This window comes from Varroa jacobsoni, unplaced genomic scaffold (genome assembly GCF_002532875.2).
Source record: "Varroa jacobsoni isolate VJ856 unplaced genomic scaffold, vjacob_1.0 scaffold_431, whole genome shotgun sequence".
Classification (NCBI taxonomy): Eukaryota; Metazoa; Arthropoda; class Arachnida; order Mesostigmata; family Varroidae; genus Varroa; species Varroa jacobsoni.
In genome coordinates this window covers 64,981-83,571 of record NW_019213333.1, presented here as the reverse complement: position 1 = coordinate 83,571, position 18,591 = coordinate 64,981, and the positions used below count along the sequence as shown (strand labels likewise).

The window sequence follows — 18,591 nt, the reverse complement described above, 5'->3', positions numbered from 1 at the left end:
GTAATTACAGCACTACGGAGTAACGATGAGAGAGAATCACAACGCCGTAAATACGTTGCGAAGAAAGATGTATTCTTAAGTGACCTTACATTTTGAGAAATAATCTTCAAGATGTGATTATTAGCATTCTACCATGGCGGGATTCGTTATATACAAATGTACTATAATTCGACATGTGCGCTCCGAAACTTTATTAAAAAGTGAATAGAAATAGCTCCGTGGATGCCTTACTCCTGGTAAGTTCTAACAATACTTCTCCTTTAAATGAAGTAAACACGGGTCGTTATGCGAATTCAAGTTGACACATACGTTTGTTATTCTTATAATGATAATTAACTACTGAGAGTACGGTATCATCAGTGTAATTAATTACTTCGGTACAACAAACGCAAACAAAACGCATGTGTTTAATGTAGCAGATAAAGCTCCAACGGCAGTTATTGTAAAGTAGTATGCCAAGTGACGGGCCTCGAAAAATGAGAACAGAACACGTATATCGTAATCAAGAATCTATGAATAAAAGAAATGTGCGGGTATTATATGCATTGATATTTCAATGATAGTTGAAATGCAAACGTTTGATATTGTATGCTACATAAAATACTATGTACTTTTGCGGATTTTCGCGCGGGCCGCCGACGACGTACGACGCTGGCCTGTAAGCTGTAAACTAATTTCTTTTCTATGCTAGGAAGTTCTTGTGCTTTGTTTGGACATCAATTAAACAACTAACCTCAGAGCGAACCAGCACTTACTGCCAGTGTTGTGATGCATCTTACTTCATATTGCTGTCATGCGCTAAAGCGCGGCGTAGAATGAAATTTAACGCATAAAGAAACAATTCTCAATTGTCCTTTATTACATCTTTAGTTATTACTATGAATGTTTATTATTATTATACTATCGAATTTTCGCTTTGGGCAGTTTTTCAAAACCGCACGTGTAGTATCCAGTGTCTATTATAATCTAATTTTAATATTTTTTATTTGATATTATTCTCACCAAAAAGCATATCTTTAACTAGCGTGTTACACTGTATGATACGATTAAATTTATGTAGCGTTTCATAAATCAGAAGATACTACCAAACCCTTACTTTTAACGTAATCTTAACTCTATTTTCTCTCAGTTCATAAAGTTACCCCAGAAGCACTGAATTTTCGGTGCGTTTTTTTTATTTCGTTGGGAAAGTTGAATGATGTGCATTTAGCAACAAGCGGTACTATTACCATAAGTACATTTTTCATATATTTTCTTCAATATGACTTTATTCTTTTCTTAGCATTGAGATTTAAGGAAGCAACTTCCCTTATATAAACACAGCGCATTGAACTCAATATTCTCTCAATAATTAACCACCAAAGTTCCACTGAGTCGTTCAATGTTAGCATTAAATCGGTCAAAAATTTACATGTCATTTTGTATAGCATGGCTTTTAGGTAACGTATGCATACTTGCCCGGCAATAGGTGTGCTCTATATGTATACCGACCTTTGTTTCTGAAATATTTGCCATTTCATTACATAAAAAGAAGCATTAAAATATAATAGTAAAATGGGTTATTATTTATTGGGGCGATATAAACACCACCCACCCACAGCCTTATCGTATGCGTATATGTGTGCCTATAGGGCATATATCAGCTTCTCTATAGGTGAAAATAACATTTCTTACACATCGTTGGTTCAAAAAATCAAGGAACTGTTTATATTTAGGATTTGAGCCGCCCGATCATTGGTTTAACGAACAGTACTTTTTTTCTTTAAGTAGGCGTATAAATGGTTGAATGTAAACGTTTAAAATAAACGTATTGGTATTTTACATGATTTGAGGGTCTACGACTCTATCGCGTCCAGGCTTATATAGTAGATTCTTTTATCATCGATGATGGAAACGCTTTGTTTTCGCAACCATTAAATTCAAATAAAACGCTTTAAATTAAAAGCGGCAGCTACATTCATAGGGAAATATCTTTTTCTAATAATTTCAATAAACGACCGCGCATGGTAGCATATAATAGGTCGCATCTAAATAGTACTAAACATAAAAAACCACACATTCTTTTTTATTTTGATATAAACGTACAAATATTACTTTATTCAGCTACAAATGCAGCTTCAATTACATAACTTTTTCATACACACACATATTTATATACTATTTTGGTTTTGTTTCGTTCTGTTTAAATTAATTTACATCTACACACATATATATGCATGAATAGATATTGGATCACAGTGGTCTACTTGCTGCCGCTATCCGCAATCTTCGGCACTTTAAGAGCGAGTCTTGTGAATATGGGTCCCAAAATATTTTTCCGGTGATTCTGTACACAAGGGTTAATTCTCGCAGGCTATCGTTATCGCTGTGGGTGATTATTCTTGTGACCACTTTTTTTTCGACGATTTTTTGGCGCATAGATGATCGGAAAATCATCTTCGTTGAGCGGGTACACCCAGCTGAATAGTTTGTACATTAAATATAAAAGGCTAAGCACATAAGAAAAAAATAAAGACTCGAAAAGAGTCGCTTTACAAAACAGTGACTGAATCGCTTTGGCAATGCACGGTTTATCCCGTGACATGACATTATGATAGATTTGTTCCGTTCGGACACCAACCGAACTCCATTGATAGAGTTCGGATACCTGACGATTTGTATCATTTGGAGAAACTTTCCTAGTTCCGGAACGCTTTGCATGAATAGCTTGTTCCAATCCAGATACTAATGATTGCACCGACGGCGTACACAACCAGATCAGCTCTGATGGCAACACATGAGGTATGCCACCGACGTTGGTTGAAACTACCTGAAAGTTGAAAGTCGTGTGGCGCTTAACACAGTCAGTTAGAACGAACGGGTCAGCGATTTGCTTATATTTCACACTATAGGGGCAATGAGTACCACGTTTCTAAGGGATGCAAATTTTTAAATCTAACCTACATGGAATTTAGTTTTCTTATCAGGTTCAAATTTCCCTAGAAGAACAGCCAGAAAGCACAGCATATTTGACCTACGGTAAACGACTAATCGGACCATATTCAGCCTGTCAGTCAGTTGCTAGATAACTGTCATTTGTATGTGTCAGTTTCTTATGTATCCCTAACCGATGCCGAGAGCCTGTTAAAGTACTTCGCCACGCACAGTGTCGCTTTCTGGTACGTACAGTCGGTTAATTTCACGAAATATTGCAACTTAAGTAGCAGTGAATTTAGTGGTAAAGAGATTACTCATTTAGATTCTTATAGAGTATGCGAGTGTTCGAATGTTCGTGAACTCTTTTGCAAACTACTCTACTCACAGCTTACCTGTAAGCCGCACGATGCAGCCTCAACAATAGCCATACAGAAAGCTTCGGTAAGAGATGTGTTGAGAAAAATGTCTCCAGACACTAGGAAGTCGCGCACCTCGTTGTGTCGCAAATTGCCGCGAAGAAGTACCCTTTCTTGTAGCTTGAAATGTTCTCGGACCTCCTCCAGGAGAATACGCTTAGGCCCATCGCCACCCACGAAGAAACGAACGTCGTGGTGACGGCGACAGATGATTGGGATTACCTAAAGCGAATGAAAATGTTAGTCATCATAAATCAGTTGTAAAGCAAAAGATCGTTTATTTTTCTGCCTCTTTCGATAGTCATTTTTCGCCGAATCCTTGATCTTAATATATTATTACGTGTAGCAATTCTTTATTAGTAGATAAATAGTCTTCCACCCACTAAATGCCGCGTGCCTGCCAAATTGAATACGTTAGTCGGAAAATTGAAGTCAGATAAAAGGTTTCAGCATTGAAGCATAATAAGCACACAATAAGGTGACCATGTAAGCCTACCTGAGCGAGTAAATCAATGCCTTTTCGGTACATGAGACGGCACAAGACAATTATGACAGTGTCTTCACTCTGCCGAGGTTCGGACGGTGGCGCAAACATAGCAAATTCAACGGCATTTGGGATGACGCTGATTCTATCAGGGGAAACTCGAGCTCGAAGAGCTGTGTTCATCCGACCCACCTTAAAACAGCAGGATAAAAGTCCTCCTAATTAGTTTGATTTACCGAATCCAAAGGTATCATAGCGTTTTGTAACCAATCTGCTTACTCATTTGTCATTTATAGGCTAACTAATGATTCAAGAACTGGGACTTGATATTCCAAAGGAATTACATAGTTTGGCTGCCAACTTTTCGAACTTGCGGGGACTCAAGTCATACTTGAAAAAACTTGTACTGGCTTAAAATGTACCAAATATTTAATAAAATTTACGTCCATACGTACCTCGGAAACGCAAATAACATGATCAGCAACGTGAAGACAAAGCTTGAGTAATGTGTTCGTTATAACAGCAGACACGTCCGAGAAGCCAAAAAGAGAATGGTCTGTAAAAACGCTCCGGATATTACCTGTTTGAGCAAGTCACATATAAGAAACTAAGCATTATTGTTGACAAAGCGCTCATTAATCTAGTATTAAGCTCTGAAAAAATATATAGGGAACTGACTAGCTCATCTAGGTAATTAAAAAGAAAGATTAGTCGAGTGTTGATATTTGAGAATATAACTAGCGGCTCCTTTCGTACCAAGGCAGGCGGCGTGGACAAGCGTTTCCAGGGCCAGGCTTGAAAATGCTCCGTGCGAGTGCACAATCTGGACGCGCTCTCGCACAAGAATGTTCCGGATGAGACGAGAGGGACAAAAGAGCGTCGGCAGGCCTGACTCGCAGTAAACCACACATAATGGTATATGGATAACCTGAAAACAGGCATATAGATGTGCAAGGCTTTGTTGTTAATTTTGGGTTACAATTGTACCAAAGACTGTGGCTATAATGTAAGTCACCAAGTGCTTCACGTGTCTTCTCTAAGTAGGCGCAGACACATACAGCCAATTTCTACAATGAGTAGCACTACACGGGCCAAATGAAATATTCCAAAAGGTAATAAAGATAAAAGAAAGACATTCTTATGAGCTCCACTTTTATTAAAATTGCGTCTATATACATATATATTCAAAAGCAAGTGGTCACCTTGAGTCCGTTGGTAAGGTAGCGTATGCCAATGCGATCTGCGTATGTATGCGTGAGCACGATGACTGAATGCCCTCTCTGAAGGAGGCATTGCGCTAGTTGGTAGATGTGGGTTTCCACTCCGCCGGTATTCGGGTGGAAGAAGTCTGATACGAGGCAGATACGGTATTGAGTACTAGACTCTATCGTCGCTGTGTTCTTCACGCCACAATCGCCTCCGCCGTAGTTTTGTGGATTAAGATTGCGAGATTTACGATCTTGACCTGCTCGTAAATCGTCAGCTGAATTGTCGCCATCGCCAACGGTATTTAATATTTTGGATGGACCCAACGTCCTCATTGCGTTCGCCGCAATGAGGACAATCTGCCAAGGTCACTCACTTCGGGAATTCTAGTCCTTGTTGCTGATCGCGGTATGTCGATACGGCGCAATTGAAAATGAAGATATGTTAGGTTGAGCATCATCAACGAGCACTCTGACGTAGGCCACGTAAGTACAGTTGTGCCGCAGAGAAAGCTGCTTCTAGACGGCGGTTCATGTATGGATCAGGCCAGATGTAGGAGGCGCGGTAAAAGCCAGTAATTTGGCATTGCAGCATTATGAGCGAATCAAAAATAAGCCATTCACCCCCAGATCATCCACTGACTAATCAGATCATCTCGTTAATGGCTATGGCTTGCGAATCTTATGTAGATATTTTTTTATTTGGTTTATGCGTAATTCAGTTAATTATGTGCTCTCCCTGACTTTTGCTCCACTTACTTCCTTGCAACCCGAAACTGATGGCTGGATAATGATAGCACTAGTGTCCCACTATACGTGGTAACAGCTTCTATGCACATGAATTTGCAAATGTATTATTAAAGAAATTTATCGGAAAAGAACTCTTCCAGTCTGCGAAGGCGGTCCTTCACTTTTCACAAGTTCTGTTAGTTCACCGCGTCTCTTTCCAAACGTATACAAATACCGTAGTTCGGACGTCGAGTCATGCTAATTTCGATTTAACCCACGTTCAACTTTGGGGAAAATGAAGTAGACATACACGGAACATATCGGTTGGCACCTCCGGTTTCACATGAGCATATTTGCAAACTATAAAATAACGTAAACGCCTTCCCTTGACTTGCACAGCAATGTCAGAGAGAACGCCCCCAGCCAGATCAGAGTTTAGTCCAAATATTGGGCATAAACACGTACATGGACACCAAACATTGGCACTGACTTGAAGTGACTGCTAAACGCTTTCCTATCGTAGCGGGTTGAATCGGAAAATGACGAGTTGTCAAGTGGAATCATCTTGTTCATCGAGTCGGACGCAGCTTACTTCGGTGATGCTCACGTCATAATTCAGCATATTCAAGGCTTTGCAATATGTGGTTTTGTCATGAGTCGCTACCTTCAGGGTATTCCTTTTATGTTCGCGTATCATGCAACAATACAACGGGTAATGAAGTCATTCATTGAATCATGCGCAATGGGTTTTGATTTGGACGTTCTTTGTTATACGCTTTTTGAAATGTCGATGACTCTCACTCATTTGGCAACAGTCTCATGAGAACCAGAAATGTGAGTTTATTCTGACAGCAGATTAGTTTGGTGTGAAAATTAACTTGCACAATCCAACAAAGATCGACAAACTACTCTAATGGCAAATTCTATAACGTCATTTCCTTATTCAATTTCCTTCTAACAGGATCTTGCCTTCTTCTGGAGTGTTTTTCTCTTCGCGTCTATTCCGCTTTCATTCCGAAGCAAAAGTACTCTTCTATGCACAGATCACAAAAAGCATAAACACGTCAAAAATTTATCGTCGACTGGTCAGTGCTGTCTTCAATAGGACACCCGTAACAGTAGTATCAAAACATAGGCCAGGAGCACAGAGCTGTTATTTTGGTGAACGCCGGTCGACCGTATTTTCGTAGCAGTCGCTGTTCGTGCTGCGCTGCTAAGCCGTTGTACCGCATACATATCACAACGGTTTATCCAGTTTTACGGTGCTTCGAACTTTGTCTAATCCTATGTCTTTTCGGACTCGAACCAAGTGAATACACCGTTCACTATCTTTCGCGTCTCTAGCATTGAGTAAATTGACCAAAATTTGAAGACTACTGCATTTGGAGATCGATAACAGCAATAATCGTATAGACAGACGGATAGAAAAACACGGCCCCGAGCAGATGAGCTGTCAGATCGGAGAGCCCGCCAAGCAATCAATGGAAAGTTCAAGCCGCAGTTAAGGCATTCGATGCGCATTTGGCCAGTCGACTTATCGCTATTCATTTTCCTGACCTGCCTCAAAAATCGAAAATGTGTCCTTGCGACGACTCGGCCCCTTCCAACCACTGCTACAGCTTCTGCCAGTTGTGCGCAATTCATTAGTTTTTGTGTGTCACCAGTTAGCTAAATATTGTGTGCTATTGTTTATTAATCGCGCGGGCCAGCCCGCTCATCTAGCCTCCACTTGGCTAGAAGCGTCCGCTTAAAGCGTGCGTCACCATCTCGCGACTTTGCATTGGCCACCGATGGCGCTCATCAGGTAAACAGCGACAGTAGCGTTAGCAGCGATAGCGGTGGTCGTGGTCATTTGGGAAGCTACTGGGCAAAGCAAACCTGACTGTCCCGCTTTGTGTTTCATATTTCGCGCAAGCCAGAAAGCGTTTCCGTCTCTTCTCTTCCCTTCTCTTCTCAAATCTTTTCACTTGTCTTCATAATTACACTGCCCGTCTTCGTCGCCATCACTATTCCATAATCATCATTACCAGGAATCATTGGGCCCCGGCTCGTTGCGGGCTTCGTCCAGGCATAGAGCTGCTGCCAGTGGTTGGTGGCTCCAACTTGTCCCGCCTGACGTCACTGTTGTTTTAGCCTGGTCGTTATTTACCCGCTAGCCTCGGGCTAGCATTTACGCGTCGTTCGGTGGTCGGTTTGATCCGGACCGATCCGGTTGTGAGCAGAGCGGGGCGGTCTTTTCGCTCGTAGCGATTGAATTCAAACACGTCGTGGGCTGCGAGAAAGCGTCGCAATTTTCGTATTTGCGTACAAACCGCCCATGTCACTGTGTCGAGTGGGGCCTGAAACACTGCCAACAGTCTGAAGAGTACGGAAGCCGAGCTGATGGTGAGTTTGGCGGTGGGATTTCGCGCCGATTTGCCGCTTTCGTGACGAATAATAGTCGCTTGTCTGTTTGCCGCTTGTTGGTCGTATGTTATGTGATTTGTGTGTCGTATCTTATGTATATCTATGCGTGAAATTAGCGCCCTATTATACTTTTAGTGGTCGTAGAGATCATTGCGCTGTGCTACAACAGAAACGAGTTATCGAGTCTTGTCGCCGGAAATCTCCATGTCGAGTCTGTTTGGCCATAGTTCATTAACGTTCAAACTACTTCGACTTTTACTGTTATGATTACTGCCATCGCTAATATTACTATTAGTGGTAGTACAACTCCTAGACTGGAGTCAAATGGGTGTTGGATGTCGTCGATAGTTGGATGTGTTGTCTTATACTTAAGTGCTGCGTGCTTTGTACTGAGCGCCCGCTAGTTGTATCTCTAGGCTGGCTGGCTGGGGATCGAAGATCGACAACGCGGGCGGCAAGCCGCCCGCGTCGCCAATCGGAAAGGGTGCGTGTTCAAATGGCGTACAGAAGATGCTCTCGGCGGGCTAATTTACTCGAAAATATCATGTTAACTATGGGCGCACATATCGTATCATATAGTTGTGGTGCGTCCCAAAATATGTGCCGTGTAGCATGATCCAGACCCAGTAGTCGAGAATTTCTGCGGAAGAGTTCGCTTACAGCCAACTGCAGACGGCACTACTGGAAAAGGAAAAAGTGTACTTTTTATCAACCTGGAATTAAGCCGTTAGCTGGCTTCAAAATTAGGTACTTATTATTAGCTTATTCATTCATTGGCTAGCGTTTTTCTTTCATTGTAGTGCTTGGCTACAAATGCTGTGGAGTTTTGTAGAGGATCGAAAAACATTTGAAACAAACAAAAAGAAAAAACAACTGTGTGCAACGTGTTTTCTTGTGAGTTAAACTAAACTAATCCAATCGCAGCTGTACAACAAGAGGGGGAAGGTAATGAAACGTCACATAGATCTAAACATAAACGGTGAATGATCATCGAAATGAAGTGGAACAGTAGCTGTAGCAATTCTATAACGAACAAAGCGGTTCCAGGTGACCATCTCAGTTAACAAAAATCGACCTAGGCGACGGAAATCGAAGGCGGGTTCGTTATGCGCGACCACCGAAGAGACGAAGTTTATGGCGTCAACAAACTAAAAATATTCGGCCATACTTCCACTGCCATCAGCGTGTAATGTAGAATAGACAAAAAAAATAGCGATAAATAATTCTTGCAGGCTATGACCGCATAGATTGTGTGGTTTGACGCGCAATCTCTCGCGTATAAATTTTTATGAAATGCATACGCATGCGTTTTGTACATGGTATTCGATCGAAGATATTTCATAATTCGATCTTGTTTTATCCCAGGAAGGAACGCAAAAAGGGGGCTTTAAATTAATTATCAAGTCGGACTCTGTCCGATGTGCGCATAGCAAGTTGCTTCAAGAGATTAGAAATCAGAAAAGTGCTCATTACAGAGTTAATTTCATCCAGGCATTGATGACAATCAGGAAAATCGTTGATTGTAACATCTAACGTGCTGTCAAAAAGATCAACTGGATAGCACTCTGGGCTTGTTTTTAACTGTATGACCTTAGTGAACGCATATGTTCCTGTACGCCACATAAGAGTTTCTGCTCGCGCAAGCAATAGGAACTTTTGCAAGAGGAAATCGATTGTTCAGAGAAAATGTGTAGGACTTAAATTTCGATAGAATTTTAAAATAATAGAAGAGTGAAATATATTTCGCAATAGTTGACGTTCCATAAACAATCTCGATAACACAGTGTTACATGTGACTATCGCTATGAACTGCTAAAATAAGAAAATTAGTGCAGCTTAAGAAAATATATACTCTTTGGCAAGAGATTTTACTGGGTAGGTATATAAATATTGTGAAGAAAACATACGTAATAAATAGGTTAAAACCTCTTTTGAAATTAAGTGTCTTTAGTATGGTCTCTGTGAATCAATATTTCATATAAGCTTTCTTGATTCAACATGTATTGAAATTACTCGTGCAAGCTACTGGGCCTACATATATATATATATATATATATATATATATATATATATATATATATAATATAACGGATAGAGCAGTCCAATTAAATAAAAATACAGTGATTAACTCTTTGCTCAAATTTTAGTGGGGTGGTCTAGCGAAATCTCCGACGTTATTAACAGTTAGTCCCTTGTCAAATTAGCATTTTAAAAGCGACAGCTGACGGTGTAGGGCGTATAACATATATATATATATATATATAGCATTATCAATTTTAATTATCTAATTTGCTACTTAATCATGCAACTAGCAGTTTAGTTCGTTTGTCTTCTCTACTAAACAGTTATTCGGCGGTGTTGGTTTTACAAAATGTAGATAGAACGGTCTTCTTTTTATTAGATTATTGAAATGCATCATGTTATATTATTACGATATAGGCCCGCTGCGACTTAAAAAGCTCCTTTCTCCTGGCTTTATCCCCTTCCCCCCTTTAACGAACTTTATTGCGTCGCGTGATCAATTCTCAAAATTCGCCATTTTATCTCGTTTCAGATCTTTTGATCGTGATCGGTTAAGAAATTATTGTTAGTTCTGCTATTCACACATAAATCAATAAATTGGTGTGGCTTGGTCAGACGCCACTAACGGCGCAAGGGAGAACGTGCGCGAGTGTAGGGGGGCTTGAGGACGTCTCAGAATGACGTTTCCGGCAACGATGAACGGCGGCGGGGCAATTGTTCCAGGTGGCGCCGAGGTTGCGCGTCAGCTGTTGGATTTCAATCAAAAGCTCGACATTAATCTTCTGGACAATGTTGTACAGACAATGTACACCACCACCGGACCCCAGCAGAGAACCGCACAAGAGGTTCTGACTAATCTTAAGGTAGGAAAATAAGTCTGCCAACATAAGGTGCGTGATATGAAATATATTGATAGCGCCCTAATGCGATAATTTAACTTTATGGTGAGGAATTGTGCACTCTTAATGTTATGGAAATTTGTGTTGATTAATTAAATAGGCTGACCGGAATAGGATGAGGTTATTAAACCTCATCCTGTTCTGCTAGCGGAAAAAGCTTCTGAAACGTAATTTTTCATATGTGCAGAAGTCTCCATATTAACTCACTATTTTGCTACCATTTTCTTTTATGATTTGTAGGAACACCCGGATGCATGGACTCGAGTAGATACAATCCTCGAATATTCGAAGAACCATCAGACCAAATACTTTGCACTCCAGATCCTTGAGAACGTGATCAAGACCCGATGGAAGATTCTACCCCGTAATCAGTGCGAAGGAATTAAGAAGTACATTGTCGGACTTATCATCAAGACCTCTCAAGACGGTAACCTAAACGACAATGAGCGCGTCTACTTAAACAAGCTCAATATGGTTCTTGTCCTGATCTTGAAGCGCGAGTGGCCCAAAAATTGGCCCACGTTCATCTCCGATATCGTGGGCGCGTCGAAAACAAATGAACATCTTTGCCGCAATAATATGGTTATCTTAAAGCTTCTGTCGGAAGAATTGTTCGATTTCAGTTGTGGATCAATGACCCAGACGAAAGCAAAGCACCTAAAAGAAAGTATGTGCTCGGAGTTTTCACAGGTGTACACGCTTTGCCAGTACGTGATGGAGAACTCGTGCAATCCATTGCTGGTCGAAGCAACTCTAGAGACACTTTTACGATTCCTTAATTGGGTTCCTCTGGGGTACATTTTTGAGACAAAGCTGATTCACACGCTCGTGTTTAAGTTCCTCAACGTCAACTTATTCCGCAATGTGACACTTAAGTGTCTCAATGAAATCGGTGCAGTTTCGACAGAACAATACACAGAGCAGTTCTCGTTCCTTTTCATCGAAACCATGAAGCAGATGGCTCAAATTATCCCGCCTGACACCAACATAAAGGCTGCATACGCAGCCGGCTCCGACATGGAACAGAAATTTATCCAGAATCTTGCCCTATTTTTGTGTACGATGCTTAAAAGCCGAACACAGTTAATGGAGCAAACCAACAACATCGATGTGTTATTGGAAGCCCTCAAGCTTTTACTGTTGATTTCTGAGGTAGAAGACGTAGAGATATTCAAGATATGTCTTGAGTATTGGGGCTTCTTGACTCAGGAGCTCTACCGAAACAATGACCTTCTGGTTGCTTTTTCTTTGCAAACGCCCTTTTCGCCTACCGTTGAAAATATGAGACAGGTATGCTAGCATAAGTAAATCATGTGCTTAGTTTATTTACATTGCATTTTCTAAGTTCATTTTAGAGAATGATTTTTATTGAAATAAGTGTACCTGTTGTACACATGTTTTTAAGCGAGCAACTTAACAGATATCACTTGTTTAGCGATAATATCATGAAGCTAAGTTAATCTGTTGTCTTTACTCATTATTACTATTACGACTAACATACGCTCCTACCTCCAGAATCGGCGAAAGCTCTACGCACCAGTGCTAAGTCAACTGCGCTATATCATGATCGGACGTATGGCGAAGCCGGAAGAGGTTCTCGTCGTAGAGAACGATCAAGGAGAGGTTGTCCGTGAATTCATGAAGGACACCGACTCGATGACGCTGTACAAGAACATGCGGGAATGTCTTGGTAAGTTTAGCTACCAAGTAGTCACGAAAAGCATAGTATTATCTATCAGATATATCATGTAAAGATATTTACAAAATGAAACCGGGAAAAAATGTTTTTGATGTGAGACGTGAAAGCAATTTTTCGTATCGATGTCACGATTTACTCGCGTTTGTGTCGTACCGAAATAATAGCTAACATTATTTACAAGATCTATTATTAAAAACGAAGGCAGCACCTTTGCGTTATTCTTTTTTTCCTAACTTGCGTGCGTGCTATGCTCTTATTATTTTCATGATAGTCTACCTGACACATTTGGACTGCCAGGACACAGATAGAATCATGACGGAGAAGTTGCACAAGCAAGTGAACGGCTTAGAGTGGTCCTGGAAAAATTTAAACACGCTCTGCTGGGCCATCGGTTCGATATCTGGCGCCATGCATGAAGAGGACGAGAAACGCTTCTTGGTGACTGTTATCAAGGATCTGCTAGGCCTATGCGAGCAGAAGCGCGGTAAGGACAATAAGGCCATAATCGCATCAAATATCATGTATGTCGTTGGACAGTATCCTCGTTTCCTGCGCGCTCACTGGAAGTTTCTTAAGACGGTCGTTAACAAGCTGTTCGAATTTATGCACGAGACTCATGAGGGTGTGCAGGACATGGCGTGCGATACGTTTATAAAGATTGCACAGAAGTGCAAACGCCACTTTGTTCAGGTGAGCTATGCTGCACTTATTCGGATGGATGATCATGATTTTTGTTGCAAAGTCAATTCTACATTCTCCGTAGGTATCGTATGGGCAACATTTATAATTCGCAGTTTTAACTGCAGTTTTGACTTATTTGCTTATGAATACATGTGTATGTTTGTTCACTCAGGTACAAGTCGGAGAGGTTCAGCCGTTCATCGAGGAGATTCTGACAAATATATCATCAATTATTTACGATCTCCAACCGCAGCAGGTGCACACGTTTTGTGAAGCTGTGGGCTATATGATCAGCTCAGAAACGGAACAGGCTCGTCAGGAACGACTGATTGAGAAGTACATGCAGTTGCCCAATATGGTATGGGATGATATCATCAACCAAGCGACGAAGAATGTTGATATCCTGAAGGATCCTGATGCAGTCAAGCAACTCGGAAATATCCTTAAGACAAACTATCGGGCATGCAAGTCCTTAGGGCACCCGTATGTGACACAGCTGGGAAGAATCTACCTTGATATGCTTAATGTTTATAAGGTTTGTCAAAAGGCACCAGCGAAGTCCATTTTTAGTGATATATTTCGAGCGCTTAGTAAGTTTAGATATTATTACGGTTACAAGATAAGGATTCAAGACGTGCACAACCCAGGAAATATTATACTGGTCATCAATTACTTCATATCTTCCATCTGGTGCCTTTTTAAACATACTATCCCATAACTCCACGTAACAATACAATTATAGGTGATGTCCGAGAACATTTGCGCAGCTATTCAGACCCACGGCGAAGCCGTAACGAAACAACCGTTGATTCGGTCCATGCGAACAGTCAAGAAAGAGGTCTTAAGGCTGATTGCGTGCTGGGTGTCTAAGTCTGACGAACCAAAGCTAGTGTTGGACAATTTCATTCAGCCACTACTCGACGCTGTACTTCAAGACTATCTCGTGTGTCCTGTAGCAGAGGCAAGAGAGCCCGAGGTGCTGCAGACGATGACGACCATTATCCAAAGGATGGAGGCTTTAGCTGTGCCGTTCGTACCAACGGTGTTCGATGCTCTCTTTAAGGTGAAGCAATATTATGGATCATAAGATTTCTGGAATCGTCTAAAAACAGTTATAAATGGTACAGCAGATAAGTACAAATAATTTTCGATTGCGAAGCCAGAAATCGCTGGTTGGTGTCTATAGTAAGGCGTATCTTCTGCTGATTTTGTGGGCTTGGTATCTGTTCGAGTGAAGTGTAATGTGAATTGAAGGCGTCTATTGGTAACCGTTATTCATCCTAACACAATTATTTTATTTTTCTTCTATCGATAGGTGACGTTGGAGATGATCAATAAGGACTTCGAGGAATTCCCCGAGCATCGATTGCACCTCTACCTTTTACTGCAAGCGATGGTGACACATACGTTTCCCGCACTGCTTGAACTCTCGTCCGACAAATTCAAACTCGTGCTCGACTCGATTGTATGGGCGTTCAAGCACACAATGCGCAACGTTGCCGATATAGGGCTCGAAATTCTCTTAGTTCTTCTCAAGAACATAGCGTGTGAAGAGGTAAGTGCATATAACTATACAAAAAAAACAGAACTAAAAGCGGAATGCGAATAAGCTCCCTTTGCGTTTTAGATCGTAATTGTTAAAAAATTTGCTGGGCTTTGTTTTTTTCCAGGCGGCTGCCCAACAGTTCTACCAGAGCTTCTTGACAGACATCTTGCAACACCTGCTTAGCGTGGTTACAGATACGAGCCATTCCGCTGGTCTGGCTCAGCAAGCGGCTCTTCTCGCTTACCTTTTTTCTCTAGTTGATTCGGGTAAAGTGCAAGCGCCACTGGCGCCCGGCGTCACCGATAACACCATCTACGTTCAACAGTTTGTCGCCAATCTTTTAAAAACGGCATTCCCGCATCTAACAGAGTATGTAACTAATACGTTGAAAAGGTTTCGTATTTTCTAGGTGCTTGAGGTTTTCAGATTTTTAATGTAACGCTTGCACAATGTGTATAAATAAAATGTTCCGGCAGTTCCTAAAGATATACATAACTGTACAGTTAACACTCTTCTCAATTTATCTCTACAGTAACCAAGTGAAAATCACGGTTCAGGGATTCATCAATCTCGACCAGAACGTAGTCCAGTTCAAGGAGCATCTTCGAGATTTTCTCGTTCAAATAAGGGTTCGTTCAGCGAAATGCTTGTTTCTACTAACGCAATTTCTAATCAATATATAGTTTATAATCTATCCAATTCGATTGGCAGATTCTTCATCCCATGCCGCATAACACCTGGCTAGTTTTCAACAAATTTTGTAGTTATATAATATTTCGAAGTTATTACTCTGTCTGCCTATCTCTCTTTAGGAATTCACTGGCGAGGACGATTCTGATCTGTATCTAGAAGAGCGCGAAGCTTCATTACGGGTAGCTGAGCAAGAGAAGAGAAAAGTTCAGATGTCCGTGCCTGGAATACTCAACCCACATGAGATTCCCGAGGACATGCAGGACGAGGTGTCTCATTACATGTAATGTATTTTTTAATGACAACGACCTGAACGTTTTCGCAAACAGCTCTTGAAAAACAGCAGCATCTCCTAACCTGTCAATATATTCCTGGCCGGAACGTACTGTGAACGATAGCAGTATGGAAACGTAATTGCCCCGGTGTCTGCACAGAAAGGGCAACGGACGCAAGTGAAGCTACGATGTGCTGACGACGATTATTTTATTGGTGGATATAACATTAATAATAACGCGAAGATTGCTACTGTTATTACTCATAAAAACAAATCAAGAAATTGATCGCACGGCTAACTTGAGACGTGCCGTGATCATTGGCGGCCTAGTAGCATACGTGCTGTCTGAGAGGGGCTGACCGAGATACACGACAAGTGCGAATCCTGCCATACGTGCCGCGAGGCGAAAGGAATATAGTTTTTTTTGTTAACAGACAAAAACAAACAAAGTAACGATTTTGACCTGAACCGTTAATAGCACACAGACACCACCGATTATTCATAGTTTTCGCACATAGCTTTCGAATAAATGTCTTCGATACCGTATGGAGACAGACGTGTCGAAAGAAACCTCAAACTGTCAAGAAGCCTGTGCATAAGTGATGGCCAGATAATCGTCAGATTGTTGAACCAGTGAAAGAGAAGGTCATTCATCAACCCTCAACAGTGGATTGCGTATTTCTAATTCACTATATTCTACTGTCGACGCGTGCTTCCAAGATGACCTTTTTTAGCAAATTTTTGCAATCGCCATAATAGCCAATGCGTAAACGACACCAACAACCAAACAGATGCGCGCCTAGTTCGAGTAATGAATCAACTGTCAGTGTTTGTACCGCTCCGTTAAAAAAGAAAAGTGAGTTTCTAACGGGGAATATGTGTTGAAATATATTATTGAACTTGAGACGCATTTTGCACTCGATTCAATTCAATTGCGGAACTCAATGGTCAAGTTAATGGTTGAGGTAGCTAATTTCTACTTAGTATAACGGTCATAACAATAGTAACTTAACGGCGGAGGATATTGTAAGAAAGAATGGACCGTCTACCGTCGAAGCACTACTGAACTCGTAAATAACAAAGGCCTTCTTATTTATGTTGGTTTTGATTGATGGCAATGGTGATGGCTTGTTCGTGTTGGTCAGGTTCGAAAACGATGAAGGACAAGTGATTGATGGTGAAGTATGTTCGATCATCTATCGTTGTACAAAAATACTGATAATAATAGTAGGCATAGTTGAGCGTGGAGAAACGCAGCTAGTAGATTAGACACAAGCAGACGAACGGGCAGAGCAAGCAATAGGTAGAAAGAGTATGTTCGCGGATACATATTCGTTGATGCCGTGCGGATACACACGAGCTCCGGCATGTGCAAAATAACCATAACGATTATGCCAACAAACAAGAGAATACAATCTTGTGCGAATGGAAAACCTGGAATGGAATATATAGAAAGCGATAGATTTAACGGTGATAAAGAATTGACAAAAATTGAACGATGCTAAGCGGTGAACAACAGCATCGATAATAATGACGATTAGCGATAAGCCTAGTACACTGAAAATAATTATGTTAGTTGGTATCGTGTAGAGTAACGAATAATCTGTCAACTGTGTAACATAAGCTCTGTGTTTATATTTATATGGGATAACTAGCAGGTCAACTTATTGATACATACACAAACAAACAAGGCAAATGACTATACGCGATATATATACATATATATATCGCCCCCATATATATACATGGGAATGAAAAGGAGAGAAATGTGTATGATACGACAAACGTAGAGGAGCAGAATGTGAAACTGAACTTGAGCAACAATGACACAGAATAAATATCAACTGTAATGAAATATATTATGATAGTTACGATATAATAATGAACGGAAAATTGATTGCAACATGATCTATGAACGGAGATCTCGCATCTCTTTCGTCCCTGAGGAGATGCAATGCTGTTCTTGATAATGGATAAGCTTTAGTCTTTAGCTGCGTTGCTCATTTGAACAGCCGAGAATTAAGCCGTATAGTTTGAATATGTGAAATAAAAACATCAACATAGTTACGATAATAATAATAATTACGATATTAATGATAATAGTACCCAAAACCTACAGGAGAAGGTCAATACAATAGAGCATGCATAACATTAGGCATACTAGCAAGCAAGAGAAGTTCGCCCAATAGACGTCTTGTGCACAGAGTTGCGTAAATCTATAACGATGGATAACAATGATGGATGGAGAACAAAAAGAGACAAACTGATGGAATTATAAAGTTTCAATAGTAAAACAATAGCAGACAACGCAAACGTCTGAAGGAATAATAAGAAAATACAAATAAATACGACCGTTGTACAAATCTGTGTAGAGAACAAAGAAAATTAGCATTGCTTATAATTTCAGATTCTGAAATTCTAGTTACGTAGATATTTGTTACGGGTACGTGTCTCTTTATTATGGGGGAAATTTGCATGTAATCAACTGTATGTGTATGTCTATCAAAACTGTATATAGAAAACATGTCGGGATACAGCAATCGACCCGAAGTCGCGATCCATATGCCAATTGCTTTCTTAGCTTCAGTAAACAAGCATAGCGTGCACATCATTGAATCATTAGT

General features: G+C 40.7%; 2 protein-coding genes across 4 annotated transcripts; one reads left to right on the top strand and one right to left on the bottom strand.

Moving 5' to 3' along the window:
• The first annotated feature begins 9 nt into the window (after positions 1-9).
• On the top strand, positions 10-18,352 carry emb (exportin-1 emb). 2 transcript variants are annotated; one of them, XM_022833023.2, is made up of 11 exons: positions 10-236; positions 10,711-11,041; positions 11,318-12,367; positions 12,593-12,767; positions 13,048-13,466; positions 13,630-13,992; positions 14,200-14,520; positions 14,773-15,012; positions 15,128-15,372; positions 15,536-15,632; positions 15,816-18,352. In XM_022833023.2, the coding sequence occupies exons 2-11, from the start codon at positions 10,856-10,858 to the stop codon at positions 15,978-15,980; spliced, it is 3,261 nt and encodes a 1,086-aa protein (XP_022688758.1). In that variant the 5' UTR covers positions 10-236; positions 10,711-10,855; the 3' UTR covers positions 15,981-18,352. The 2 variants fall into 2 exon arrangements, with proteins under 2 accessions (XP_022688758.1, XP_022688757.1); XM_022833022.2 differs by lacking the exon at positions 10-236 and adding an exon at positions 7,448-8,135.
• PIG-A (phosphatidylinositol glycan anchor biosynthesis class A) lies at positions 2,059-6,847 on the bottom strand. Of its 2 annotated transcripts, none has more exons than XM_022833032.2 (6): positions 5,019-6,847; positions 4,573-4,744; positions 4,272-4,396; positions 3,829-4,008; positions 3,309-3,554; positions 2,059-2,833 (listed from the first exon to the last, which is right to left on the bottom strand). In XM_022833032.2, the coding sequence occupies exons 1-6, from the start codon at positions 5,355-5,357 to the stop codon at positions 2,360-2,362; spliced, it is 1,536 nt and encodes a 511-aa protein (XP_022688767.1). In that variant the 5' UTR covers positions 5,358-6,847; the 3' UTR covers positions 2,059-2,359. The 2 variants fall into 2 exon arrangements, with proteins under 2 accessions (XP_022688767.1, XP_022688768.1); XM_022833033.2 differs by having other exon boundaries at positions 2,059-2,809; positions 5,019-6,833.
• Positions 18,353-18,591: the final 239 nt, after the last annotated feature.